This window comes from Antechinus flavipes, chromosome 5 (genome assembly GCF_016432865.1).
Source record: "Antechinus flavipes isolate AdamAnt ecotype Samford, QLD, Australia chromosome 5, AdamAnt_v2, whole genome shotgun sequence".
NCBI classification, from domain to species: domain Eukaryota; kingdom Metazoa; phylum Chordata; class Mammalia; order Dasyuromorphia; family Dasyuridae; genus Antechinus; species Antechinus flavipes.
Genome location: NC_067402.1, coordinates 289,000,724 through 289,027,807, shown reverse-complemented (window position 1 = coordinate 289,027,807; position 27,084 = coordinate 289,000,724). Strand labels below are relative to the sequence as shown.

Below are 27,084 nucleotides of genomic sequence, written 5' to 3'. Positions count from 1 at the left end.
CTCATTGTGTCATAGATTTGGAGCTCAAAGGAACCTTGGAGGTCATCTAGAACATTTTTTTTTAACAGATAACTGAGGTCGAGGTGAAATACCTTGTCCAAGGTCACTTAGCTAATAAGTATCTGAGGCATAGCACAACACGTTGAAGATAGTAAGCCCTCGATAAATGCTTTTTTGACAATTATGCCATAATCACTATGCCTGGGATTTTAAATGAGATTTAAATCCAGGTCCTTTGATTCCAGGGCCACAGTTCTTTCCACCATATCCATTGTCTACCTTCTCCTTTTGACCAGAAACAATTTAATTGAAAAGAACATTTAACAAAACAACAAAGATCCAAAATGGGCTTTGACCCAGTAGGGAAGCAAAGAGAAGTTCCCAGACTAAATGATGGGGGCAGCCCTTCTTTGCAAGGTGGGCAAGTTTTCCCTTTACCTCTAGGATTTACCTGGATAAATTCAGGGTAACCTGAGTTCAGGTTTGGGTTCTGGTCCTATTATTATTGTTATTATTAGCTGGTTGACAGGGTGGCTAACTCCTGTCCTCCCTACCTCATAAAGGCTCTGTGAGGAAGAAATGAGATCACTGCATTTAGAGCTAGAGAGGATTGTAAAAACCATTTCACAGATGAGGAAACTGAGGTACAGAAAGAAGTGACCTAAGGTCACATAGGCAATGGAAGTGTCAGAGACAGTCCTGGAATATGAGTCCCCAGCTCCAAATCGGGTGTTCTGCCCAGCTCGCCAAGCTGTATGTGTTCAATTCAAAGCACCCCAGATTTGGAGATAGAAGATGGGGAAGCACCAGAGGTGGTTGTTTTTACAGAATGGGGAAGGACTGGGGATGCTTAGCCTGGAGAAGAGAAGACTCAGGGAGGACATGAAGGCTGTCTTCAGGTATCAGGTGAGGAAGGGACAATGGGGAGAGTGAGGGAGAAAGTAGAATGAGGGCTATTCAGGTTCATCCTAAGATCTATCAGGTTGGTGTCAGAAAGACCAGAGTTCAAATCTGGCCTCAGACATTTACTTGCTGGGTGACCCTGAGCAAGTCACTTCACCAAGTTTGCCTCAGTTTCCACATCTGTCAAATGAGCTGGAGAAAAAAAATGGCAACCTACTCCGGTATCTCTGCCAACAAAATCCAAAATGGGGTCATGAAGAGTCAAAAATAACTGAACACTACCACCACAAATCAAGATTTGATCGATTGTTGACATAGTAAAAAGATGGAGATGTTTATCGTACAAATTAAACTCAAAAGTAATGAGTTTTCTTTCTTCTCCTTCCTTCTCCTCTTTTTTTCCTCCCCTTTTTTTCTTCTCTTCCTCTTCCTCTTTCTCCTCCTCTTCCTCCTTTACCAGCTTACTAGTACACTTCTGCCCTCCTCCTCATTAGGAGTCTCCAAGCAAAGGCTAGAGAAGCACCTCATGCTCCAATGTCATAAAAGAGATTCTTCTTCAGACACAGCTTGGCTTAGTAGCCTGGGAAGCTTCTTCCAGCTTCCAGAGCCTGTGGTCCTGGGAAGGGAAAGGCCCTGTCTGTTCTAAAGAGTTTTGATAATTGCTGAAGATATAACTCCTCTGTTCATTAATGGGTTCCATGGCTGTGCACGGAAACGAATGGTTTCTTCTCTAGTGGCTCAGGGTTTTACTACCCAGTTGGAGACAAGGATGAGTAAACTCTGAAGGAAAAGGGAAAGACTTGTCCACTTTGGGAAGGAGGTCTGCCCTCCTCATTTAGCCTGGGAACTTTCTCCTAGGTCAAACCCCATTTCAGGCCTTTGGTTGTATTTGCTAAATGTTATTTTCAGTTAAGTTGTTTCTGGTCAAGAGGAGAAGGTAAACAATGGATATGGTGCAAAGAACTATATTCTGGAATCAAAGGACCTGCAATTCTCTTACTATCAGTGTGATCCTGAGCAATTAATGTGATTCCCCTCCCTTGCCTTCTGTAAAATTGGGGGTGGAGAGGGGGCGGGGGAGTGTTGGACTCAATCAGTCGATCAACAGATAATTTCTGTGTGCCAAGTACTGTACTAGAAGTATAGCAAAAGTACTTCCTACCTTCAAGGAACTTATATTCTAATGACATTATACAAAATATAAATGTTAGCCATCACTGGGGGAAAAAATTCTATTTTGTCCAAGATCTAGATAGTATTAACAGATGGTCGTGTAAGATTGAAAATTCTAAAATTACTGTCTTGCTGGGTTCTTAGTGTCATCCTTTATAAAATGAGATTTTGTGTGTGTGTGTTTTTTAATTTCTAAAGATATTTTCAATATCTGTTGCAGTCCCTGGAACATAGTAGGTTTTTGTTTTTTTTTTTTAATATATAGCTTTTTATTTACAAAATATATGCATGGGTAATTTTACAGCATTGACAATTGCCAAACCTTTGGTTCCAATTTTTCCCCTCCTTCCCCCCCACCCCTTCCCCCAGATGGCAGGTTGACCAATACATGTTAAATATGTTAAAGTATAAGTTAAATACAATATAAGTATACATGTCCAAACAGTTATTTTGCTGTACAAAAAGAATCGGACTCTGAAATAGTGCACAATTAGCCTGTGAAGAAAATCAGCAGGTGGGCAAAAATAGCGGGATTGGGAATTCTATGTAGTGGTTCATAGTCAGCTCCCAGAGTTCTTTCCCTGGGTGAAATGGTTCAGTTCATTACTGCTCTATTGGATCTGATTTGGTTCATCATAGTAGGTTCTTAATGTCTTTTCCAAAATTATGAGTTTAATTCATAAACATGTTCAACATTCTAATATATAAAGAAGTCTCTTAAAAGAGGATAATATATGAAAATGAACTTTAGTGATATGTAATCTAGTGGGGAATCATAATATACATCAATATTCCTTTTTATAAGAATTTAAGTTCCATTGTACACAGCAAGAACAAGATTATGTGATGATCAACTTTTGATAGATTTGGTTCTTTTCAACAATGAAGTGATTCAAGGTAATTCCAATAGATTTGAGATGGAAAAACACAGAAAGAGAACTGTGGAGACTGTAGATCAAAGTATAATATTTTCACTTTGTTGGTGGTTTTTTCCTTGTATTCTCTTCCCTTTTGATATGATTTTTCTTGTGCAACATGATGAATATGGAAATATGTTTATTAGAATTGCATATGTTTAACCTACATAGAATTGCTCGCTGTTTGAAGGAGGGGAAGGTAAGAGGGAAGGAGGAAAATTGGGAACACAAAATTACAAAAACGAATGTTGAAAATTATCTTGACATGTATTTGGAAAAATAAAAAGCTATTAAAAATTTTTTTAAAAAAGTGCAAACCCACCAAAAAATAAAATAAAATGGCCCCCTAGGGGGAAAAAAAAATTGAGTTTCAAATTTTTCCTTTTTTCCTCTAATTCCCTCTTCCCTCCCAAGAAAGCAAGCAATCTGACATAGGTTATTCAGGTACAATCATTTTACAAAACCTTACAAGTATGTATCAAACTTAGCTGCATGGTACAGTGGATAAATCACTGGGTTAGAAGTCAGAATGATCTGGGTTCGAATCCTAAGGAATTTACTTAATACCTACTTGTCTCAGTTTTTCAACTTTAAAATGGGGGTACACTGGAGAAGGAAATGGCAAACCACTCCAGTCTTTTTGCCCAGACCTGCTAACTCTCATATGTATGTATGTATATAACAAAATAGCCCCATTTATCTCTCCCGAATTTTTCACTTTCCTCTGCATATTGTTAGCATTTTATCAGTGCTCTGGGCTTTTTCCTGGGCAGGAATCATCACTAAGGGAGGCAAGCTTCACAGTCAGTCCCCTAAGTCATAATTCATTAGTCCGCGATCCTGAATTAGAATTCCGAAGCCTTTCTTTACATTATCATTGTAGAATTTCATTTCTGTTTATTTCATTAGGTCTCAGGTCACAAATCTTCTCGAATTCTTCTTAATCTAACACATTGCTTATTTCTTTTCATAATTAACATCACATTAGTATGTCACAATTCGTTTTTTGTATTTTTTCCCTCAAAGTTGCTGTAGTTTTGCATGTTTTAGTCCCTCCCTTGGTCTGGCTTTCTGGTAATGGAATGGATATTGGTCGCGGAGGCTGCTTCGGGGACTTGGGGACACGGGGGTGAGATGGCTTGCAAACAGCCGGTCCGAAACGCAGCTCCACCAACAATGCATGAGCGCGCCTCCCTCCCCCACCGTCTCAACAATCGCCATTTTGTCTTGTCATCTTCGCCCATCTGAGTGATGTAAGATGGAAGCTCAGGGTGGTTTTCCTCGACAATCCTTTTATTATTAATGATTGAGACCGTTTTCGCAAGTCTCGGCTGGCTACTTCTGACCACGCCCACAACAGCGCCTTCTCCACGTTGCCCCTCCTCCTCTGCTCCGGGCAGCCCCCTCTTTGCGGATGACCCAGAACGAAATCCGCACCCCGATCCCCGCCTTAAGGAACCGAAGACGTGGAGAGTCAGTCAGCAGAGGGAGCCCCAGTGCTTTGATATTTTGTCCGTCAAGTTTCTAAATAAAGTTAACTGTCAGTCATTGCGAGGGCGAGCAGGCGAACCTGCGGCGCACTTCGGGAATGGTAGTCTCTTCGGCCAGCGCACGGGTCAGGGCCATGGTCGATGATCTCGCGGGAACGAGAGGGAATCTAAACAGGAAGAGAGGCAAACCGGCTTGTAGCACGCACTGCTTTATGGGTACTGTAGTTAGAAAGGGGTGCGGTTCCTAGAGCGAGCCGAAGGAACGGAACTACACTTCCCGGCTCACCCGGCCCCGTTGGCGGAAAAGAGGGCCGGCGGAGAGTCCGGGAACAAATCAGATCGCAGGAAAGAAACTGCCGGCTTTCAAAAATTCTCCCTCGCCGCCATCATCGATCGGCGGCCCGGAGGCGCAGGTGCTGTTGGCGGAAACCGGGGCGAGACGCGTGTGAGTGTGCATTTGTGAGTGGCACGGTGTGTGCATGCGCTCGCGCAGTGGGAGGGAGTGGGTGAGCGAGGAGGGTGGGTGGCCGTTGGTTACCAGGCTATCGTGACGCGGTATTACGCCGCCGCCTCCGCGTCCTCCTCCCGTGCGCCCCTAGTCTCCCGCGCGTGATCCCCTCCCCCCCTTCCCCCAGCGCGCGACCCCCCTTCCTCCTCTTCCCCCCCCTTCCCGGGGAGAAGCCGTGCGCGTGCGCAGGAGGGCGGCGAGCGCGAGGTCTGAGGCCGCCGCCGCCGCCACTCCACGAGGCGCCCGCCAGCCAGCCGGCCCGCCGCCCGCCGCTCGCCCGCCCGCGCGCGCACGTAAGTCCTACGGCTTCCGCGGGGAGCTGAGCGGAGGGGGAAGGGGGAGCGTCCGCCCCCGTCCGCGCCTGCGTCTGTACCTGCCTCCCCGGGGTGGGGTGGGGGGAGAGAAGGGGAGAAGAGGGGGGAATGGAGAGGGACTGGCAGATGGGGAAATTGAGGCTCTGGCGTGGAACAGCTGGGCCATTCCGAGCTGGAAGGGGCCACAGTCATCATGTTTACAGATGGGGAAACTGAGGCCCGGGGTGGGGGGGCAGCGCGGGCCCTCTGAGCCCCGGGGATTTGTCTTTGTTGTTGGAGCTCAGGCAGACTCCTGGAGGGTGCGGACGTGGGCTGGTCCTCCAGATCTGGGAGAGCCTTTCCCTAGGAAAGACCCCAGGCCGTGTGCCCGGCCCACTCCTCAGCCTGCACCCCCTCGTCTGGGAGGTACGGTGTGGAGACCCTGGAACCTGGTGGCCCCTAGATCAGGTCCCCAAACAGGATCCACACCCAGGCAAGGGCTGCCTGCCAGGAACCCGCCCTGCAGGGGGGGCCTGCTGGCGGCCAGGCCCCGTCACTTCCAGCCCCCTGGGTACAAAGAAGAAAGCCGGGGTCTCCTGGGTAAAGGTGGTAGTTCCCTGGCATCCCCAGGGCAGAGGCAGAGCCCCGATCCATTGGGTGCAGGGAGTGGCCTACCGGCCTCCCAGGGAGAACCTGGGTCCCGTTCCTTCCAACCCGCTGGGATGTGCAGGAGAAAACGGGTCCCCTGGTTCAGTTAGAAGCGCGCTGGCAGCCAGGGCCACCACTTCCACACACACCCCACCACCATCCCCCGGGTGTAGAGGAAAAACCGGCACCCCTTGGCTTCAGGTGGTCACTAGCCTGGAGCAGAGGCAGAGCCTGGGCCCCCTCACTTCGGCCCTGGAGTTGTCAGGGAGACGACTCCTAAGGGAGCTGTGTGTGCAAGGGTCCCTTGGCCTTCCGCCCCAGCACCCCCAGCTTCCCTCCCCGCCCCGGTGTCGGGAGAGTGGGGAGGGGGCCTTCCCCGTCCGAGTTGGATGCATCTTTAGGTGAACAGGTAGCAGGTGAGCTCTACCTCCTCCCTGCTGTCCCAGAATCACACACACACTCTCCTCTCACACAGAGCTGTGGGGACTGTAACTGCAGTCTCCTTGCGGGCAGAACCCGTGTCCGTTTGTCTTCGTCCCCAGCACCTCGGACAGGGCCTGCGACCGAGCCCAGGCGGCACAGATGCTTGTCAGCTGCTTGGTTGCTCCAGAATCACTTGCGGGGTGTCTGCTCGGGTCCGGGTCATGTGCTAAGCCTTCTAGAAGCTGCAGGATGTAAGACATTGCACTTTGGCTGCCAGATGGAGGCCTAGGAAAGAGATGCTCCAGGGTTGCTCTAGACAGCCAAGTTTCCTGGACCTCGGTTTGGGGGCTCCGGCAGGAGGGAGGCGTCACCCTGGAGAAGACTTGTCTCCTCCCCTTGTCCTGAGCCCTGGTGCACCGTGCCCAACAGCAGGGTCAGGAAGTGGCTGCAGGGAAGTAAGTCGCATAGATGCAGCTCTGAGGGCGAGACCACTAGCTGTGCCCGCAGGGGGGGTTAGGTGGAAACCAGCCTGACCTCTGGGGCCTGGATTGAAAGGGTCCTAGAGCTTGGAGGGGCTGTGGCAGCGTCAGCAACAATAAATCAGCTCTGACAGAGGGACGAGGATGTGCCCATCATTGTTCACGTAGCTGCGTCTTGGTATTTGAACCCAGGTCCGGTTTTCCCTCTGACTAAGAATCACATGGACATTGCTGATTGTTACATACTTATAGGAGGTTTGGGAGCGGGCGTGTGGAGTGGGGGGGGGTGTTTGGGGTTCGTGTTTTTTACTTTCTGCTTCAGAATCTCTGGGACTTGACCGTCTCCTGCTCTGCTAGCCCTCCCTTACCTCAGGATGGGCAGATAGTTTCAAAACCCCACCAGGTTTCTATTTTGTGTCCCAGAGAGAGGGTGGTTTCCCAAGACGTGTCTTTCATTGATCTGTGTCTTGACTTTTTTGAGGGGGAGCCCTGTCTGCAGGCCTAGGCCCTCATCTTGGGGAACCGGGTTCTTTCTGGGCTGCTCCGTCCTTGGTGGGGGTGGGGTGGTCTTTGTCCCAGGAGTGGGGCCAGCCTATTGTGATGGGGGCTTTTGTGATGTAGAGTCTGCGTCTCCTAGGAGCCCCTGCTTCCTGCCTTTAGCTCTCCATGGGGACCACTAGTCCTGAGTTTGAGCCTTCTGTCTCTAGGTGACAACTCCTTTCCTCCCCCCCTTCCTGCTGCCCCAGGCAAGCCAGTGAAGGCACTGGGGCTACTCCCCAGATGGATGGCTTTAACCAACCAATCTGCCCCCTTTGGGGGAGGGCAGTGGGAGATGCAGCCCAGGACAGTCAGTTGCCGGTCCTGTGGATGCTCTGTTCTCCCGGATCTTCGGCCCCGCTGACGATGGCCTCCAGATTAAGGAAACCCCATGGTCCTGTCCATTTTGTCCCAGCCAGGAGAGTCAGGGGGCAGCAGAGACTGAGGGGCTGAGAGCAAAGGGCAGGGCCTCTGCAAGCATTGAGAGTGCATCTCCTCCGCCCGCCCGGCCCTTCCGTTGGGTCAGGCCAGACAGAAGGCCCCTTTGCCCAGGGTTTCAGCCTATGTAGAAAACTGCTATTTGAGGACAGTGCCAGTAGGAGCTGGCTGCTCCCATCTGGAAGAGGCGATGCTGCCGCCTGCCCCAGCAGACAGACCAGCCTTTGGCCTGAGCTGCCCTGCACATGGGCACCAGCTCTGGATCCCTCCTCTGCTCCTCACTACCTTATGACCTTGGGCAAGTGACTTCACCCATGGGGCCTCCGGGACGTTGTCCATGAAATGAGGGGGTTGGACTGGATGGCCCCCAAGGTCTCCCCGAGCGCCGAGTCCTGGGACCACAGACGAGGCTTTTCTCCTGTCCGTGCTTTGAAGCCCATCTAACATGCTCCCTCTTGCAGAAAGCCTTCCCTCCAGTCACTTGTTGCCGGCCCTTACGTGACGCTTAGAAGCATCATGTGTCTGTGATGTATAATGATAGCAGATTTATGGCTGCCATGTTGGTGTCTTACCCAGGGCCCAGGTCTTGCTTATATCATACCTGGATTTACCCCTAGGACTATGCTGAACAGTAGGTGCTTAATAAATGCTTGCTTCAAGGACATCTTTCGTGTTTAACACTCTCTGGCCTCTGTCTGGGGGACCATGGGGCCGAAGCCCTGGTGTCGGGACCAGCAAACCTAGGCTCCAAGCCTGACTTGAAAATTCTTAGCCGGGACCTTAGGCGTGCAAAGGCCTTCGTTTTCCCTGTTGATCTGTGGGGCTAGTGATGCTCTGTAGACCTCACCGAGGTATTGTGGGGAGGGCGTTTTGATGGATTGTACAATATGGAACAAGTCGGGCGCCTTTGATGATGAGAGATGGTCCTTTCTCAGCAGCCTGGGAAGGAAGCTTGACAAGGCAGCAGTGACCATGGCATCCGAGGATATTGCCAAGCTCGCCGAAAGCCTGGCCAGAACCCAGGTGGGCGGAGGACAGCTCAGCTTCAAAGGCAAAAGCCTCAAACTCAACACAGCAGAAGATGGTGAGACCCAAAGCCTCTCCTCCTCCCCTCTCCCTTCCTCCCCAACCTAGATGGGATCCCAGGAGGAGCTTGGAACCAGGGAGAGCCTGGAATTGATATCTTGGGGCTCCGGGGCTAGAGAAAGTCCCTCCTTCCCTACTCCCCACCTCAGGGACAGCTACCCACCCTACAGGTCCGTGCTCTCCCTGAAGGTCTCGTCCCAGACCCCGCTGCAGGCTGCATGGTTCTTAGGCCCTGGAAAGCAGCTCTCTGGCCTAGCACAGCTCCCAGCATCAGCTAATAGGCTTAACTGGAGAACTCTCACCTTTCATACCACACGTACTTAGACCAGCAGGGCTGGTTTGGGCTTGCCCACAAATCTTGCCCGAGTGACTTAGCAAGGTGTTTTTGAAAAAGTTATGGCAGCGTCTTCCCCCGCTAGGAATGGCAGTGACCTGGATCTCTGGCTCCTCGAGCTTGTCCAGCCTGTTCAGGGCACCATTTCTAGCAGGGCTGACTTCTCAGACCCAGGAGGGCAGTGGAGATAAAGCCAAGGAACCTGCCTGGGTGGCTTCTCCCCGGCCATCGGCTGATCAAACCCATGTCAAGACTAGCCCAAGGTTTCTTTTTTTATTCAGCAGAGAACACGGGCCTAGTTTCAAACTCTGATACCGATTCACTAATTCTCTTTCTTTATGGCGAATAAGCCAGACCCTTAATCTCAAGACCTTAAATTGCTATTCTAGCTTCTTTTTCAGGTGTATTTGTTTTTTAAATAAGGGGTAATATGAAAGTATGTTTTTGCTTATTGTCATAGATTCTCAGTCGGTGAGGTAGGAACTTGATCTTTTCCTTTAAGAAATTATAGTTTGTATAATTGGAGAAGACAAAAATAGGGTAATTAAGCCCTATTTTTTAAAAAGTTATTTTGAAATAGTTATCAAAATATTTAGAAACCTCAAAATCACAGATTTCAAGGTAAGAAGCCCTGCTTCAAAGAATTAGGAATATTTAAGTTTTGCAGTATAGTTAACAAATACACTGAATGTTCAGAAAAAAAGGGGAGTGTAATGGCAGCTAGTGATGGGGCAGGAGAGAGGGAGAGAATTTGGAGCTCAAAAACAAAAATAAAATTAAGAACGAGGGTGTGGGTGGGTGTGAACCAGCTCCTCAGATCATAGGTTTCAAGTTGGATGGGGCCATCAAGGGCATCTGATTGAAGCCCCTCCCCTCTTTGAAAAACCTGGGGCCACCCCATTGAAGAGTGATTACCCAGGGACAGCCAGGCTTTGGCCCCAGGGCCTCGCCTTTTGCTGCCTCGGGCTCATTTCTCTAAGGGGGGACCAGGTGCTACTGCTTACAGTGGTCCCAGAGAGGGGTGTGGTTCTTTCCGGCTGCCTTTCTCCCCACTGAGCCTCATCACACGGGTTCCATACCTGGCAGTCAGGCCTTCACACCCCTACATTCATTGTCCTTTTAGTGAGACCTGGAAACCCAAAGATGGCTGGGCCGTGATCGGCATTTCAGGGCCCCCTGCCGAGGGGGGGAAGGGGGAGGTAAAAGGGGGGAAAGCTTTCGTAGCCCTCAGATACTGCCAGTGTGGACCTAGTTCTGAACCAGAACTGGATCATGGAGCAGGGAGGAGGACAAGCCCCTACGCTGGGAGGTGCAGTCAGGAAAGGCTGCATGATGGAGAGGTGGGCTGGGGAGAGGCACTGAGGTATATAGGCCCTGAGGACAAGGCCTACACTCAAGTTCTGCCGGGGAATCAGCTGACCTCTCCGTTCCCTGGTGAGGTCCCCTCGATGAGGTGCTGCTCCACCCTTCCTCCGGTCCACCCTCTTCATCTGACAGGTGGCAGTAACTCGTGGCAGGGGCAGCAGAAGACCAGGTCCGGTGGGCCGGGGGTGGGCAAGCAGGCCATGGGCTGTGGGGTCTGGCTAGCAGAGTGCAGATGGCCTCCTTGTGACCAGGGGCATGTCACGTAGCCCGAGCTCCCGGGTTCTCAAACAGCGTGGGGGCAATGCTGTGTGCAGCCCTGACTCATAAGTCATTGGTCCCCTGGGAGCCTCTGAAGTCTGTTCAAGGTTGTCTTCAGAGTAGTCCAGTGGAGCTTCTGCTGAGCGTCCAAGGCAGGCGCCAGTCTGAAAAGATAGTCCCAGCAGAGTCTGGGGCACAGCAGGAGAGGTTCCGAGTGATGGGCAGGAGCTCTGGGCCCCAATAGAACAGCAGTGTCAGAGCCAGTCTGGATTCTGCACCGGAGGAAATTATGGAGCAAGGCAGAGAGCAGCTTCCCTCCTTGAAAAGGGGTGCAATGCTGCCCTTCCCCACGGAGGGAAGTGGTGGGTAAGAGGTCTCCTTCAGGCCCATTTCTCTATGTGGTTGAAGGGAGCTCCATGCTAGGCCATTGTCAGAGATCACCTGTTAGCTCCAGGAAAGCAGGAGGGCTTACTTTTGCTTTATAAGCTCAGCGTATGGCCCAAGTGATGCCCTGGTCACAGCTATTAGGGCTTCGCGGCTCAGCCCCTGGGGCTGGATCCGATGGCCTTTCTGGACCAGCCACCGAAGTCTGTTAAACGGGGATGGTTGTGTTTGGATTGTAGACCTCCCGGATAAGGGCCCGAGGCTTGTGACCCTTCACACCCTGACAGGCTGCTGCAGCTTTGGAGACCAGGACTTGTTTCTGTGGGGCGTCCAGGTCCCCGAGGGCTTTCCTCACCCACTGCATACATAACCCCCCATGGAGCGGCTTGTGAGCAGGGGCACTCAGCGTAGTCGGCTTGGTCAGGGCCTCCCGAGGACCCCGTGCCCAGAGCACAGGCCTTAGTCTCCTGCTGCCTTCTGGAGTTGGGCTGGTCTAACAACGTGGCTCCTTTCTTGGGTCCATTCAGCTCAGGAGGTGATTAAAGAAATAGAGGCATTTGATGGCCTGGAGGCCCTGCGATTTGAAGGCAACACAGTGGGCGTGGAGGCGGCCAGAGTCATCGCCAAGGCCCTGGAGAAGAAATCGGAGCTGAAGGTGAGCGTGTCTGATGCGCCAAACGGGGCCTGGCCCCCGGGCCTTGCTTTCTGCCCCGTGTGAGCTCCACTCCTTCCTTGTTCTCCCTGCTGCTCCTGTGCCCTCAGGGCCCCGGGGGGGCAGGGCAGGAGAGCCCTGCTGGCTCCATCCCCCGCCGCCCGGGAAGGGGGAGCAGGGCTGGGGCTGCCTCACAAAGGCCTTTCTTTCCCCGACTCAGAAGGCTCAGAGAGCGTGCCCAGCCTTATCCGAGGAGGTCATGCCTAAGCAAACATTGGCAGCTGTGGCTCTGGGTTGTTTGGCTCCCTTCTGGCCTGGGACAGTTTGTTCTTTGGGATGTTTTCAGCAAAATAACAAGATGGCTGTCCCCACCTGGGTGGCCCGGACCAGCGGCCTTGGCCGACCTGAGGGCACAGGCCTCCAGAGGTAGATCAGCGACGGCCCCAGTGGGCACGCGACACGCCCTGCTCCCCAACTTCAGGCTCTCTTCTTACCCTCGGGGCAGCCTCCAGTTTCAGGGGAGGAAATGTTTAGGAGTGAATGGTTTGGGTCTCCAAGGGACCTTAGGGAGAGGTCATCCTTCCTGGGATGTGAACAGCAGAGCTGGGATTTGGGGGGAGGCCCCTGGGCCTCATTCCTCCTGTCCCTTAGAGCCAGTGAGTCAGGTGAGTCTTTGTTTCCCCAAGGCCTGGTTTCCTCTGTAGGGCGAGGGGCTCAGACTAGGGTGCTTAGGAGCCTGGATTTCTCGGCTGGGTCTTAGAGCCCTAAAGCCTGTATTCTAAGACTAAATTGAAGCAAAGGGGCCCAGGCTTTTTCCAACAGCAGTGAAATCACAGCTGCAGATCCTACGCCTGTGAATGAGTGAGGAAATCAATGAATGAGTCTTGTCCTCGGGGAGCTTCCACTCAGATAGGAAAGCTGACAGTGGGAGGCTGCATGCCCTGGAAGCTGATTCTCCTCTTGGGCCCCAAACTCTGATTCAGGTGTGATCAAAGCATATGAAAATAGGAGTTTGGCCCAGGATTCCCGTTAGGAGCTGCTGAATTTTGGAACTAGAAGGAGCCTCGGATTACTGAGGGCCGGGCATGCTGGCTAGGGCATTCCTCTGCCGTGGCTTCCATCAATGACAGGAGGGGCGCCTTGGCAAGGAGGCCACCTGGAACCTACCTGTTGTAGGAGGCCCCTCTCTCCCTTCCATTCTTAGTGGGTTCAGAGCTTGCTCCTTGTCTTAAGCTGGCTGGTGCTCTCTCTGCCCTCTAGCTCCATGTGAAATGGGGAGGGGCAGCTGTCATCTCATTCCCTTTCTAAGCTACTTCTTGGCTAAGTTGGCACCCTCTGCCCCTCTTACCATCTTCTGTGTGCCCTTCTGGACAGTGTTGCCAGTGGGTTTGTAAAATGGGTGGCTGGGGCCTGAGGACAGGGAAGCTGTCTCCTTGTTTGGGCTGGTCCCGCTGGCTCGCCGGGCACGTTGGGGTAAGGAGGCGAGCAGCCACGCGGCATCTGCCACTCTGTATCTGCCACTCTGTGCCGCCCGTGAGGGCTGGGAGGCCGAGGCTGGGCTCTCCACAGTGGGCTGGGGTCCCGAGTCTCCTTTCCCTCTCTCCCAGGAGAGGCTTCCAGCTCTGTGAGGGGCGTGGGGTGAGTTGGCATCCAGGTCATCCCAACCAACTTAGTCTTTTCTCTTTTTTTCCTCCCCTCTTCCCAAGCGATGCCACTGGAGCGACATGTTCACTGGGAGGCTGAGGTCTGAGATCCCTCCTGCCCTGGTGAGTGAATCGGAGGCAGTCGGATAAACATTTACCAAGCTCCTGCTGTGTACAAGCCGGGGGATGCAGAGTGGGACACAGACCCTCTCTAAGAGAAAAGAGGCGAAGGAGGGACCTCATCACAAATCACTAGGGGGGCCGTAGGCTGAGGACCAAGCAAAGGCCACGGGCTGTGAGGTCTGGGGGTGAGCTAAGCCAGAGTGGACACTATTGGCTGGGAGGCCCCTGGAAGGCACCTGGGATGTTGGGGGCTAATGAACAGGTAAAAGAGGATGGGATAAGAAAAAGGGAGAGAAGGACGAGCGCTTGAAAGGAATTGGGGGGTGGGTAGGAATGAGGCAGAACACCATTCTGGGGCTTTGTTTTGGGGGTTTTTTGGTTTTGTTTTGTTTTTTACATTTAATCAGGTCTCCCTTTACAGTTGAACACAAAAAGAAAATGCCCATGTTACAAGTAAGGAATATCACAAAAGTCTGAATGTGCTTTTGAGCTTTATAGTGAAGCTCTTCAGTTTTAATAGCTTAAAAAGGCCCTTGTTGCAAAGTCAGGCAAAGCTAATTCCTGCCTTAGCTGTGCCCAGCATTGAAGGGCTCATTCTCATCTTGGGTCCATCACCTCGGGGGTAAGTAGGGGGAGAGGAACCGTAGCGGGCTTCATTACCGTTTCTTGCCATCATGGTTTGTCACTGCTTTGATCAGAATTATCACAACCATCTGATCTGATCTTGCTGTTGGTCTCTCAGATTCTTCCCTTCTCTTCCTCTAAACTTTCAGAGTCACTGTCTCCTGAGGCAGACCCCACTTTCCCTGTCACTTCTCTCTGGTCCCCAACCTTCCTCCTTCCCAAGACAAACCCATATTTGAATTCTTGAGCAAACCTGTTTTGTTTTCTTTCAGAACTTGCCCCAGGAAGTGATTTTTCCCATGTGACTCTCATGTTTGGAATGACCCTTTCTGCTGGCCTTTCCCTTTTTCCTGTAAGAATGCTCAGGTCTCACCTATCCTTAAAAAACCTTCACTTGGACCTCTTCTGTCTCTTTACTCTCTCCTCCTCTTGTCTCTCTTCACTGCTAAACTCCTGGGAAGAATCTTGTGCCCTCCTCATCACTTCCTTTTCCACTACTCTCCCCCCGCTTTCCCCTCTTCTCAGCTCTTTGAAAAATCCCTTCCATATTTGGCTGATTGTTTCTCTGAGATGATCCTTTCACTGCCAAATTCAGTGGCCTCTCCTCGCGCCAAATCTTCTTTTACCAAAAAAATCCTCCACACTATTGAGCAGCCTCTTAATTCGAATACTTTCTCCTTCCCTAGCTTCTGTGATCACCCCATCCGAGCTTAGATCACAGCATTCAATCTTGGTTATCATTGTTCTTTCGGTTACATTGTCACCGTGTAGATTGTTTTCCTGGTTCTGCTCATTTCATTTGGTATCTCTTCATTTGTCTTTGTATGCTTCTCTGTATTCACTCTATGATTTCTTCACAGTGGTGGTTTATTACATTCAGAGCATATATAGGATATATGATAGATGTTAGTTTTCTTTTCTGTGGTTCCTTTCAGCATGATGTATAACTTATATATTTTTTAAATTGTTTTTGCTTTATTGAATAGCATGCTTGCAACTTCTGCTTTTTTGGTTGCTTGATGCCTAATAAAAAATTTTCCCTAATTACTCTGTTTTATTCTTTTTTATAAATAATAGAATTATTTTTAATTATTTAATTTAATATTAAATTTATTTTATTTTATTCAATTATTATTTTGGTTGGGGTGGTTAGTTTTAATGATTTAATTTAAAATTATTTTATAAATATAAAAACATTTATTTTTAAATGTATTTCTATAGGTTAATCTGTCTCTATTTTTATTTTATTGGATCAGTGAATCCATTCACATTTAAAGTTAAGAGAGCTTGGTTTATATTTTCCTCCAATTGTTTCGTTTCTTTTTCTTTTTCTTTTTCTTTTTTTTTTTTTCAAGGAGAACAGTTTAATAGTTTAGAGATATACTGGGGCGAAATATATCCATGGTTTGGTCCCAGGGCTGAATGAGACTATCGTCTCCAATTGTTTTTCTCTAAGTTATGATTTTTTTCTCTTTTCTGAACATACTTCTACAGTACTCTTTCCAGTTACTTTAATCTTTAAAAAAAATTTTTTTTTGCAGTAGCTCTTTATTTTTCTTTGTTTTTAATCATATTATAATGCCCTATTTTATTTCATTTTTTAATAGTTGCTTTTATTTTCAAAATTTAGGTGCTTTCTGTTCTTTATTTCCTCATCATATCAAAATTTCGGAGATATCCGTTCTGCTCCTGCTTTGTGGAGCTTCCCACTTTCCACTGGGCCTTATTCCCATAAAAATATCCCTTCCTGCAGGTGATAGGATGGACTGCCCCTCTCTCCATTCACTTCCTGATTACGCAGCCCTCTGGTGACCTTTGTTCTGTTCACCTTCTTTCCTAATTTGCTTCAGAATCTCCCTGAGTCCCTGCCAGCCCTCTCCCTAGGCACCAGTTGCCCTCTGTGGCTCCCCTTCCCCAACGCAAAAGTAGTGATTTCCCTAAACACCAAATCCCCTCCCGCCCCCTTGACAATACCCAACTCAAGCTCTGCCACTTTCTCCACAGAATATCTCTTCCCTAGTAACATTCATCAGTGCTATTCTCTCCTCCTTCCTTTTCAATTAGTGCTCTCCTTTAGTTGCCTCTCCCCTTTGGATTTTGTGATTTGGCCCTACATGAAACACTGAGTCATCTCTAGATGGACATTGCCAGATTGTCTGTGATGCTTCAGACCTGCCTCTTCACCACCACCTGCACATGACTTCTGCCCTCACCTCTCTGTCCTGGGATGCCCAAAGAAAGAGGTCTCTTGATGGTCACTCTGCGTCACTTCGTTGCTGTTACTGTCCTTGGCCGCTGCATTTCTTTTACCTGGGTTGTTTGAAAAGCAAACAATTTTTTCATGTCTTATTTTCTTTCCGAAAACATTTTGGATGCTTCTTTATAGTTGAGCATCCATCTTTTTTATTTCATTTATAGTTAAGCTCAGATTTGCAAAGCTCTGTTGCTCTTCAGAATACACTTCCATTCCCTGCTATATTTTCTAATACATATAGTCTCGGATTATTTAAATTTCCTTTTCTTTTTATCTGAAAGTCTTTCTCCTGGTTGCTTGCAGGATGTTATTTCTCACTAGATTGATTTCTTGTATCCAGAAGTTCTGAGCAGTTTTATGTATTATTTCTTACATTATGGTATTTTAGGGGGTTTTGATTTGTGTTCTTCTGGGAAGTCTGTGACCTTAGGCTATCTCGGTGTACCCTGTCTTTGAGATCAATATTTTGCTTGTTTTCTTTTAACGTTACTGCTTCCTACTTCTCTTCTTCTAAATTGTCCTTCACTCCTTTGTATTTATATTCCCGGTCTTGTTTGTTTGTATTTCTCTTTTGCCAATTATTTCTGTTGTATAGGCCATAAATTCTGCTCTCACATTTCTCCTTGCTTTTTTCAACCATTTAGGAGCAGCTCGTTGTGGTTCTCCGTTCGCAAAATCCACAGGGTCCTGTGTCTATTAGGCACTGAATCTTTTTCTTTTATTTTGCAATATGTATTCACAGAGGCCTGAACTTATTTACTAAGACTAGAGGTCTGTTAATGTTTTCCCTCTTAATTTATCTGCTTACGGCCAAGATTTTTTGAGTTTTTTCTTCCTGAGATCTTTGGTAATTTCACTCTTCTCCCCCCTTATTTTCCCTAATTGCTTACTTTTTTATTGTTGCTATTGTTTTGGGGAATTTTTAGGGGTTTTTCCCCCCCGTATTTTCCATAATTTCTCACTTTCTTTTTGTTGTTTCTGTTGTTTTGGGGGAGGGGGTTTGGAGTTAAGGGACTTGCCCAAGGATCACACAGCTAGTATGTGTTAAGTATCTGAAGCCAGATTTGCACTCGGGTCCCTCTGATTCCAGCACTAGTGGCTCTATCCACTGTGGCATCTAGCTGCCCCTAATTACTTGCTTTCTGACTCCCTCCCCTCTGCTGGTGGTTTCCCTGGGCCTGGATCTCAAAGTTCTCCGGGTCTGTGCTGGACAGTTCATGGCTCACCAGCCTAGGTATCTGTTCCAAGTGACTTCTGGCAGGTTAGGGTGCTGAGTTCTTCCCTCTTCCACACGGCCCCCATTTGTGCATCCTGTCCCATTCCTCTCTTCTTCACTTCTGGATGGAGCATCATCAGGCCGGGCAAACTTTTGCCATTTGGACTAGAGGGACCAGGGTCAGGGTAGAGAATTGAGCTTATTCCACGCCCAGACACCTGGTGTGTCTTGCCCCATTCCCCTGATCGCCCATTGTCTTGCAGCAGCAGTTTGGAGCAGTGTCTCTCCGGGGCACTGGAAAGGAGGCGGGGTGTCCTGTGGGTGAGATCGGCTTGTACCATGGCACAGGGGTGCCACGCCGGTGGAGTTAGCCTGTAGGACTCCCGGGGGTGGGAATGCTTTTTATCAGTCCTGGGTTGTTTCTTCCTGACCCCTCACGTGTTCCGTAGATCTCCCTGGGGGATGCCCTCATCACAGCTGGGGCACAGTTGGTGGAGCTGGACCTGAGCGACAATGCCTTTGGGCCCGACGGCGTGCGGGGCTTCGAGGCCCTGCTCAAGAGCTCGGCTTGTTTCACGCTGCAGGAACTAAAGCTTAACAACTGTGGCCTGGGCATTGGTGGTGGCAAGGTAGGTGATGGCTTCCCAGCCTCGGGGCACAGAGATGCAGAGAGCAGAGGAGTGCTTTGCACACCCCCACACAGATCAGGAGTGCTCAGAAAGGATTTCGGGGAGCTCAGGGCCCTCTGCACCAAGGGCGTTCAGTCGGTGATCCCCAGAAGGCTGACGTTTGGGCTGGAAGCTGGTGGACAGGCTGACTCCATTTGGGGAAGAGCAGGGAAAGGAGGAAGGGAGGAAAAGGGGCATCTGGGAAGAGATTGTGGAGCAGAGAGATTTGGAATAATCATTGGCGGAAAGCATTCATTAAGCCTTAGTGTGTGCCGGCTACTGAGGATCCAAAGAAAGAGCGAAATCTGGTTACAAGCCTCAAAGAGCTCACAGTATAAGGGGGAATTGTAGGGTTCGGTGGGATGGAACCACTGGACGGTGATTGATCAGCGTGAGCACGGTTTGCAAAATTAACCAGAATCAAAACTCTCAATAGCCAAGTTAGGTTTCTCCCACTTAATTCACAAGTTGGAAGGGCTGAAATATGGGCCAGAGAGCTCCTGGTTTCTTGGCGTAGTGCAGGGGATCGGGAGACACACTCTGGCTGGGGGCCGAGGGGCGTCTTCTTGTCAGTAATGGTGGCTTTGGGGGGCACGCTCGTGCAGTCTCCAAAATTGGGGTGACCTACCTGGAGTTTGAAACTGAATGTCACAAAGTGATGGATAAAGGACAAAATTGAGTCCCTGGTGGTCATTTTTCATGTAAATAACTAGGGTCACAGAGTAGACGGAAGGTAATCTGGGAGAAGGCGTTAGCACCTGGGGGAACCTGGGAAGGTCTCTTGCTAGGGCAGGATCTGAGCCTGGAAGAAAGCCTGAGAAGTCTGGAGCGGGGTGAGGTGGGGGCGCACCCCAGGAAGAGGGCACCGCTGGAAGGTCAGGGTGGGAGGCTGGGGGCTTCCAGGTGTGGTCCGGGGGGTCACAGAGCAGTGGAGCTTCCTGGAGATGGATGAGGCAGAAACAGAATGGAAGGAGAGACTAGAGGCAGGGAGACCAGTTAGAGGCTTCCAGACGGAGCCAGGCTGGGGTAAAAAGGTGTTCAGTGCCCCATTGTAAACAAAGAAAGGGGCCCAGGGCCACAGGAAGTGCAGACCCAGAGGGTGGGCACGAGGACCTTTCTGGATCTCCTCGTTTCTCCTTGCAGATCTTGGCATCAGCTCTGACTGAGTGCCACCGGAAATCCAGTGCCCAGGGCAAGCCGCTGGCCCTGAAGGTGTTTGTGGCCGGCAGAAATCGCCTGGAGAACGACGGCGCCATGGCCTTAGCTGAAGCATTTGGGGTGAGTGTGGGTGAGGGGCTCAGGTGGGCCCCGGGGGAGGGGGGGGCTAGCTGAGGTCCTGGGTCCCACAACCAGGGGAGGGTGCGCCTGCCCATGTGGCCCATCCTTCAGATGACATGGGAGGGGGCCCCGCCCCCAGCTGCCTTTAGGTAGCCCTGTCCCTGGTTTCCTAATGGGGCTTTGGAGGGAGGGAATGATGCTCACAGGTCTGTCACCTGGAAAGAAGCTTAGGGTCTAGAAGGAAGGGGCTGGGCTTAAAGCAGTGAGTCAGAAGCATCCGTTAGCTTGCTGGCTATGACCTAGGCCCTGGTGGGGTCACCCCCTTCCCAGAAGCCCCAGCGCTGGTGAGCCATACCAGAGCAGGGCCTCCAAGGCCGAGCTGGGTCAGGCCCCTGGCCACCCCTGGTTCGTCCGGTGCACCAGCTTGGGTGGAACTCATGAGCAGGGCTTTGTACCTCCACCACCACAGTGCTCTTCCTGGCACGGACCCTCCCCATCTTTCCTTTTCCTTTCCTCCCACAGAGCATCGGGACCCTGGAGGAAATCCACATGCCTCAGAATGGGATCAACCACCCCGGAGTGACGGCGCTCGCCCAGGCCTTCGCTGGCAACTCCCTGCTGCGAGTCATCAACCTGAACGACAACACTTTCACGGAGAAGGGGGCGGTGGCCATGGCCGAGGTGAGCTCTGGGATACGGGGGCACGTGCCCAGAACACCGTCGGCCCGGCCGCTCAGGCTGGACGGGTCCTGTCAGGTGAGGAAATTGCTTGCTTGGCTCAGCACCCACGCTCTGTCTTGTCTCTGACCCGCAGACCCTGAAGATCCTGAGGCAGGTGGAGGTGATCAATTTTGGGGACTGCCTGGTGCGTTCCCGAGGGGCTCTGGCCATCGCCGAAGCCGTGAAGGAGGGGCTGCACAGGCTGAAGGTGGGTCCAGCTGCCCTTGTCTCCTGCCAGGGGAGCGGAGCGGGGGTGACGGACAGTCATGGGGTTGAATTCGGGGGCAGCGTTTGACGCCCTGCCCTGTCCTCTCTCAGGAGCTCAACTTGTCCTTCTGTGAAATCAAACGGGACGCCGCCCTGGCGATCGCAGAGGCCGTCGAGGACAAATCAGACCTGGAAAAATTGGATCTTAATGGTATGGGGTGTGCCCGGTGGGACTTGGGGATCAGTCCGGCCTCGAGGCCCCAGGGCATTGCCCCCGACAGCCCCGGGGAGATCCCTCAGGGGGGTTTATTTTTCGGGCCTTAGCATTCTGGCCGAGGGTCCCCAATCCTTCATCTTCCCACCTCCGCTGCAGGGAACTGCTTGGGAGAGGAAGGCTGCGAGCAGGTTCAGGAGATCCTGGAAGGCTTCAGCATGGCCCACACACTGGCCTCGCTCAGGTAGCAGGGTCGGGCCTACGGGGTCCCCCGGGAAAGTGGGGCTGGGCAGGGTGGGATTCATCTGACGTACCTCCGCAGTGACGACGAAGAGGATGATGAGGAAGAAGAGGATGAGGAAGAGGAGGAAGAAGAGGAGGAGGAGGAGGAGGAAGAAGAAGAAGAGGAGGAGGAGGAGGAAGAAGAGGAAGAGGAGGAGGAGGAGCTTCAGCGAGGTCAAGGAGAAGAAGTGACCACCCCCTCTAAGAAGATCCTGGATACACACGTGGGGGTAAATTGCCAGTGGTTTGGGAGGAGAAAAGAAGGGTGGGCCCGGGGTCAAGAGCACCACCCCCTTGAGGCTTCCAATTCAGCTCTGGGGAAAGGCCAGAAATTTGGCTCTCAAATGGTGTCCTCCCGGCAGGTGCCCAGTCATCTGGCCTGCCCAAGGCGGGGGGGCGGACAAGGGCCCAGACGGGTGGAATCGGGGTTTTCAGGCTTCCAAGACCAAGCTCAAACCCCAGGCCCAAGCACAGTAAGGGCCTGCGCGTCCCCATCCCCGCCAGCAGGGTCTCCCTAATCTCACTGGGATAAGAGAAGCCGATGGAGGTTCAGCTGGGGAGATGAGACGGGCACTCCTGAAAATGGGGGAGAACGTGCTTGTTTGGTAGGGGCCGTGTCCGCTCTTCCGGAGCCGCCTCGGTCCATGCGGATGGGGGCGGGGCTGGTCCTGAGCCGGCAGCGGGACCCTGCCCCATCCGTGGGGCTCCCACAACCACTTATCTGGGCCGGGGCCCCCTTCTGCTTGCAGGAACCCGCTTCGGTCCTGTGTTCTCCGTCTGACGTCTCCACGTTCCTCGCTTTCCCGTCTCCAGAAAAGCTTTTGCGTCTCGGGCCCAAAAGCTCACTGTTGATAGCCCAGCAGGTAAGGAACCCCTGCTTCCGAGCGGAGAGCCGAGTATGAAGGGGGTGGGACCCTCAAGTGCCGGGCCTCCCTGCCTGCTCGGGGTGTGCCCAGGAGGGGGCGGCGAGGAGACCTGCGTCTCCCCCCTCCGTAAGCGCCCTACACACCCACTGTCCTTGGTCCCTGTGGACGCAGAAGTGCCGGGCTGGCCTTGTTGCTCTGTCAGCCGGGCCAGGTGGGCCACACGAACCCGCTCGGTCTGCGCGCCTGCCCTCAGAGAACTAGGAGCACCGGCTCTCCCTGCCCGGAGCCGGTCCCTCTGCATCAGCACGGGGAGACTCGGCGCTGGGTCTCGGGCCCCTCGGAGGTGGAGCCCAAGGCTGGCTGCTTCAAAGGCCACGGCCGTGCGACCTCATACAGGTGTGGTCTGGGCTGAAGGCGAGAAGGAAAGAGGAGAAGCATCAGACCGAGGGCCTCATGTTAGAGAAGGGGAAGCCGGCCCCAGTGCCCTCGCTGTGCCCCCAGCTGCCCGCCCGGTGCCCTCACTTGTCTCTCTTCCTTTCAGACGGACACATCTGATCCAGAGAAAGTGGTTCTGGCTTTCCTGAAGGTCTCCTCTGTGTTCAAGGACGACCTGGGAGTGAAGACGGCTGTTCAGGAGGCAGTGGGTGAGTGCCCCCAGCCTGGCGCAGGCTGGCAGAGGAAGCTCCTCCTTCCAGAGATCCCGATGGCTGGCGGTGGGTCCATGGTGGTCAGCAGCGGGCAGCGGCAGCTCTGCTGGTGGGCACTGGCTACCAGAAGGGCTCCCTGTGAGGTAGAGGCAGTGTCTTGATTCTTACACTCATATTCTAGATGAGCATGTTGAGGCTCAGGTCCAAGGATAGCAAGTGTGGAAGCAGAAATCAGGCCTGCATCTTAGCTGCAGATCTTTCCACAGTGCCGGGACAGAAGTCCGGTTGGAGAACCGAGGCCCCCGACTTATTCCCACCTTGGTGTGGCCCTGCCCTCCCCACGCCGCTGTGCCCCCGGGAGTCAGTTGGTTCTGCAGCCGGTCCTTGCTTTGAGACACTGGCTGGGGCCGGGAGAAGCCTTGAGCTCGCGGGAGCCCCCGGGCCAGGCCGTGGGACTGACGGAGGGGGTGGCGCACCTTTGGGCCTGGGGGCGGCTCTCAGGGAGGGAGGGGGTGCCAAGTCTATTCAGTGAGAGAAAAGCTCGGGAGAAAGGGGTCCAGTAGTGGTGCCCGTGGGGCCTCTAGGTGGGGCTCGCCCAGCAGCTGCGAGGGAGCCTTTGGCCAGGGCATCTTCTCTGCCGCCGCTTCCTTTACCCATGTGACTCTGGGGCTTCCTCCACCTCCCCATCTTCAAGGCTGCCGGAGGCTTTGGGGTTAAGAGCCCCGGCTAGGGGGGAGTATCTTGAGCTCCCCCACCCAAGGCCCCACCGTGCCCTCCGTCTCTTGCAGATGCCCTGATGAAGAAAGCCTTAAGTTCGGCCTCCTTCAACTCCAATGCGTTCATCACAAGGCTCTTAATCCACATGGGGCTGCTCAAGGTGAGAAGGGGGACAGTGTTGGGCGACCTCTGACCCAGGCCCGGGCCCTGCGCCAGGGACCCATTTGGGGAGCTTCCCTTCTAGTGGCCCGTGGTTTGCTGGCATCGGCATGGCCGGCCCCCGGGGGTACAGGCCGCGGAAAGGTTGGGAAAGTCCCGCCTCTGTCTGAGGAGGGAGCATCAGCCCGGCCTTGGCACGGGGGCTCCGAGACAGGGGGCCGGCTAACCTTGCCCTCCGGGGTGACCTTTCCTGCAGAGTGAAGACAAGATCAAGGCGATCCCCAATCTCTACGGCCCCCTGATGGCTCTCAACCACATGGCCCAGCAGGATTACTTCCCCAAGACCCTGACGCCCGTGCTCCTGGCCTTTGTGACCAAGTGAGTCCGGCCTGTGTTTGGGGCGGGGGCTGGGGCCCCAGGTCCCGTGTCGGGGACGGGAGCAGCGGCCTGTGGCCGGAGTTCGGGTGGTGGGCGGGGGCCAGGGTGTCCGTTCTGGCCATGGCAGCCCCAGACACCCCTCCCAGGGCAGGACCCCGAGCTGCCGTACCGCAGAGACTCACCCAAAAGGGCTGAGGACCCAGGGCCTCCCAAGAGACAAGAAATGGGGGGTCTCCTCACCGACCGTGCGGAAAGCTGCCGCCGCAGCCCAAAGTAGCCTCTCGGCCTCGTCCGCTTTCCCAAGGATCCCGGGGCTTGGAGATGAGGGGTGGGAGGCGTCTCCCCGGGTGCCAGCACTGGGCTCTGCCCGAAGCAGTTCTGTAGGAAATGTTTGTGGGATTGAACTGCACCGAAGGCCTGAGGAGCAGACTCTGGGGACCCCTCCCCTAGCGTCAGGTTCGGGCTCTCTGGGGCCCCCGGAGGGTGGCGAGAACGTTGCCCGTTTACGTTTCCAGCACCTTTGGGTTTACAAAGTCAGCCCTCAGCAGGGGGCCCGCGGGTGTGTGAGCCCCGGAGGCTCCTCCCCCACAGAGTCCTCCCTGAAGTGCCTCCTTGGCTGTGTCTGGGGGCTGGCTCTTGGCAGCGGCGTCCTCCCCACCGCCAGACGGTCCTCAGCCAGGGGTCCCAGGCGGCGAGGCTGCACGGAGCCTTGCGTGCCGGACTGTGGCCCTCTGGGAGAGGGGCTCTTCACTAAGGACCCCCGCGTAGGTTTTTGAAATAGATCAGTACCTGGGCCTCCTCCAGGCGGCTTTCCCTGTCTCGTGTGCGGTGGTCCCATGTCCTCTGGGGGTCTCCGTGGTGCCCCAAAGCTGGAGCGCTCCAGTTCCCTGTTACCCCCCAGGGTGAGCGAGTGGGTCAGGCTGGCCCTCGGGGAGAGGAGCAGGGCCGGGCAAGGCAGGACGGGTCAGAGCACAGGGGAGCAGCGCTGGGTCAGGGTGGGGCGGCCGGTCCGTCAGCGAGTTTGTGGGCGTGGAAAGGGGTGGGCAGAGAGGAGGCTCCCCTGCACCATGTGGGCACGAGGCGGGGAGCTGCTGGCAGGGGCAGAGAGTGACTAGGCAAGGAGAGGCCAGGGGGCACTTCTGTGAATGAGGGGGCGGGGAACAGAACCGCCGAAGGCTAGGACGCTGGCAGGGGGGCTCAGGAGGCCCATCGGCTTCATTCGGGACTTCTTACGGGAGCCTGGAGCTCAGGCCGGGTACGAACAGCCGTAGGAGTCCTCTGGGCGCAGAGGAGAATGTGGAGAGTGCGCAGACCCAGAGGAACCTGAGAAAGCGCCGCAGAGTCCTGAGCTCAGGGGGCCCCGACTCCTCTGGGGCCTGCTCAGAATCCCGGGTGTGCCACAAACATGAGCATGTCTGGTGTAGCGTACAGGACGTTTCTGACCATCCCCATCCCCCCCCCCCCCCCGTTATGTCCGGGGGCACCCTTTGTGTCCAGGCCCTCGCCACGGCATCTCTCCGAGATGGGGCTTCCCCCTCTGTAACCCGGGACCCTGCAGAGTCGGGAGCATTACCTTGGCAGCGCCGCCGTTAGCCCGGCCCCTGCGGCTCCTTGGGCTCCGAGCGCCTCCTTTTAACCCCTGTCTCCCTGTCGCGTGCAGGCCCAACCGGGCTCTGGAGTCCTGCTCCTTCGCCCGCCACAACCTCCTGCAAACCCTCCACCACGTCTAGCTGCTGAGAGGCCGGCCTCTGCTGTCGTCCCCCCTCGAACTTTATGACCCGAGAGCCTCCGCCCAGGCCCCAGAGGACGAGTGTGTGTGTCCGCCATCACTTCCACTGAAGAAACCTTTCCTTGCCTTCCACCCTGGGAAGCCGCGGGAGGCCGCTCTCGTCCAGCGTCTGTCCTCCCTGCGGGCCCCGCCCCCGGCCGTGCGGGGTTTTTAACGACGTCTCTGCTTTGGATCAGTCTCGGGAGCCGGCCTCGGACACTTCCATCCCGCCTGCTCATGGCAACGGACGGTGGCCCCTCATTAAACTCTGTTCCCTCCCTCTCGCTGCCCTGCCTGGATCCCCCCTGGCCATCGCCACGTGTTGCAGGGGGGCAGCACGGCATCCCCGCTGGCTTGGGGAGCTCCTTGGCTGCTGCTGCTCAGGATCTCTGGGAAGGGGAGCGGCCAGGGCCGAGGCACAGAGCTGGGGCGGGGGGGAGGGGCTGCTTGGGGAAAGCCGCTTAGTGCCCCCCCAGCGAGTCAGTGCTCACACACCTGCTCTCTCCGGGGGAAAGGGAGCTGGGGTCCCGTGTCCTCCTGGGGCCTGAGCTCAGCCTGCAAGTGAGGAGCCCCCCCCCTGCCTTGGCCAAGGGCCTCCTTGGGTAGGGGCTTCTCCCATCTCTTCCCTCTCCCTGTGGAAGACTAGAGAAAGGGGCTCCCTGTGTTGGCGCCGGGCCTGGCTACTGTGATTGTGGCCAAAAAGGGTGGTGGGAGGGGGGAGAGGGGGAGGCGGGGCCGTGGATTCCGAGCTGGGCCTGGGTCCCCTTGGCTCCTAGCTCTTGCCTTACTGTGCTGGGGCCCACTGCTCTGCCCCTGGCCAGCCCGGGCTTCCTGAAGGGACCAAAATGCTGAGGACTGAGCTCGGGGTACCCTAGGTGCCCCTTCTTCCCTTCACCATAACTTGTGCTCATCTTAGGCTGTGAAAGGGGGTCCTGGGAATAAGGCGTTGGGGTCCCCAGGCGGTCTGTCTATGGTGATGGGCTGCTGCCCAGGCGGCACGGGGCCCATCTGGCTCTCACCTGGACCTGCGGTCCCCTGAGCACTAGCAAAGGCTGCTGGGAAAGCTCAGAGCAGATCATCCTCCGGCTTCCCCAGCCTTGGCCCAGCTTTAGCTAGTGTCTATAGAAACGTGGGTGTGCTAGAGGGATGGCTATCCAACAGGAAAGGGCCCCACGGCAGGAGGGCGCCACCTGGGACGGGACGGCCGGAGTGGGCAAGGTTAGGGAATGCCGGGCCCGGGCCGGAGAGCTTACGGCTGCCCAGCTGTGGGGGCTCGGACACAGCCTCACCCCCAGGGCGCCCTGGACCCCGCAGGCCCACCCTCATCTGTGTTGGTACTTGTGCTGATGTGTAACGTCTTGCTTGGGCCGGGGCTTGGGGTAGCCTGAGAATAAAGCGTGTGTTGCAGCCTGGCCTCCTCCCTTGGACTGGG

The 27,084-nt window shown here is 53.8% G+C and overlaps 1 protein-coding gene across 4 annotated transcripts; it reads left to right on the top strand.

Annotated features, from left to right (window-relative positions):
- The first annotated feature begins 685 nt into the window (after positions 1-685).
- On the top strand, positions 686-27,059 carry RANGAP1 (Ran GTPase activating protein 1). Of its 4 annotated transcripts, none has more exons than XM_051962178.1 (16): positions 686-906; positions 8,748-8,893; positions 11,764-11,891; positions 13,595-13,654; positions 18,198-18,377; positions 19,560-19,694; positions 20,217-20,375; positions 20,509-20,622; positions 20,733-20,832; positions 20,995-21,079; positions 21,158-21,347; positions 21,867-21,980; positions 22,525-22,627; positions 23,419-23,507; positions 23,763-23,884; positions 25,545-27,059. In XM_051962178.1, exons 2-16 carry the CDS (start codon positions 8,782-8,784, stop codon positions 25,612-25,614), a joined length of 1,761 nt encoding a protein of 586 aa, XP_051818138.1. In that variant the 5' UTR covers positions 686-906; positions 8,748-8,781; the 3' UTR covers positions 25,615-27,059. The 4 variants fall into 4 exon arrangements, with proteins under 4 accessions (XP_051818138.1, XP_051818134.1, XP_051818135.1 ...); XM_051962174.1 differs by lacking the exon at positions 686-906 and adding an exon at positions 3,894-4,928; XM_051962175.1 differs by lacking the exon at positions 686-906 and adding an exon at positions 3,894-4,954.
- Positions 27,060-27,084: the final 25 nt, after the last annotated feature.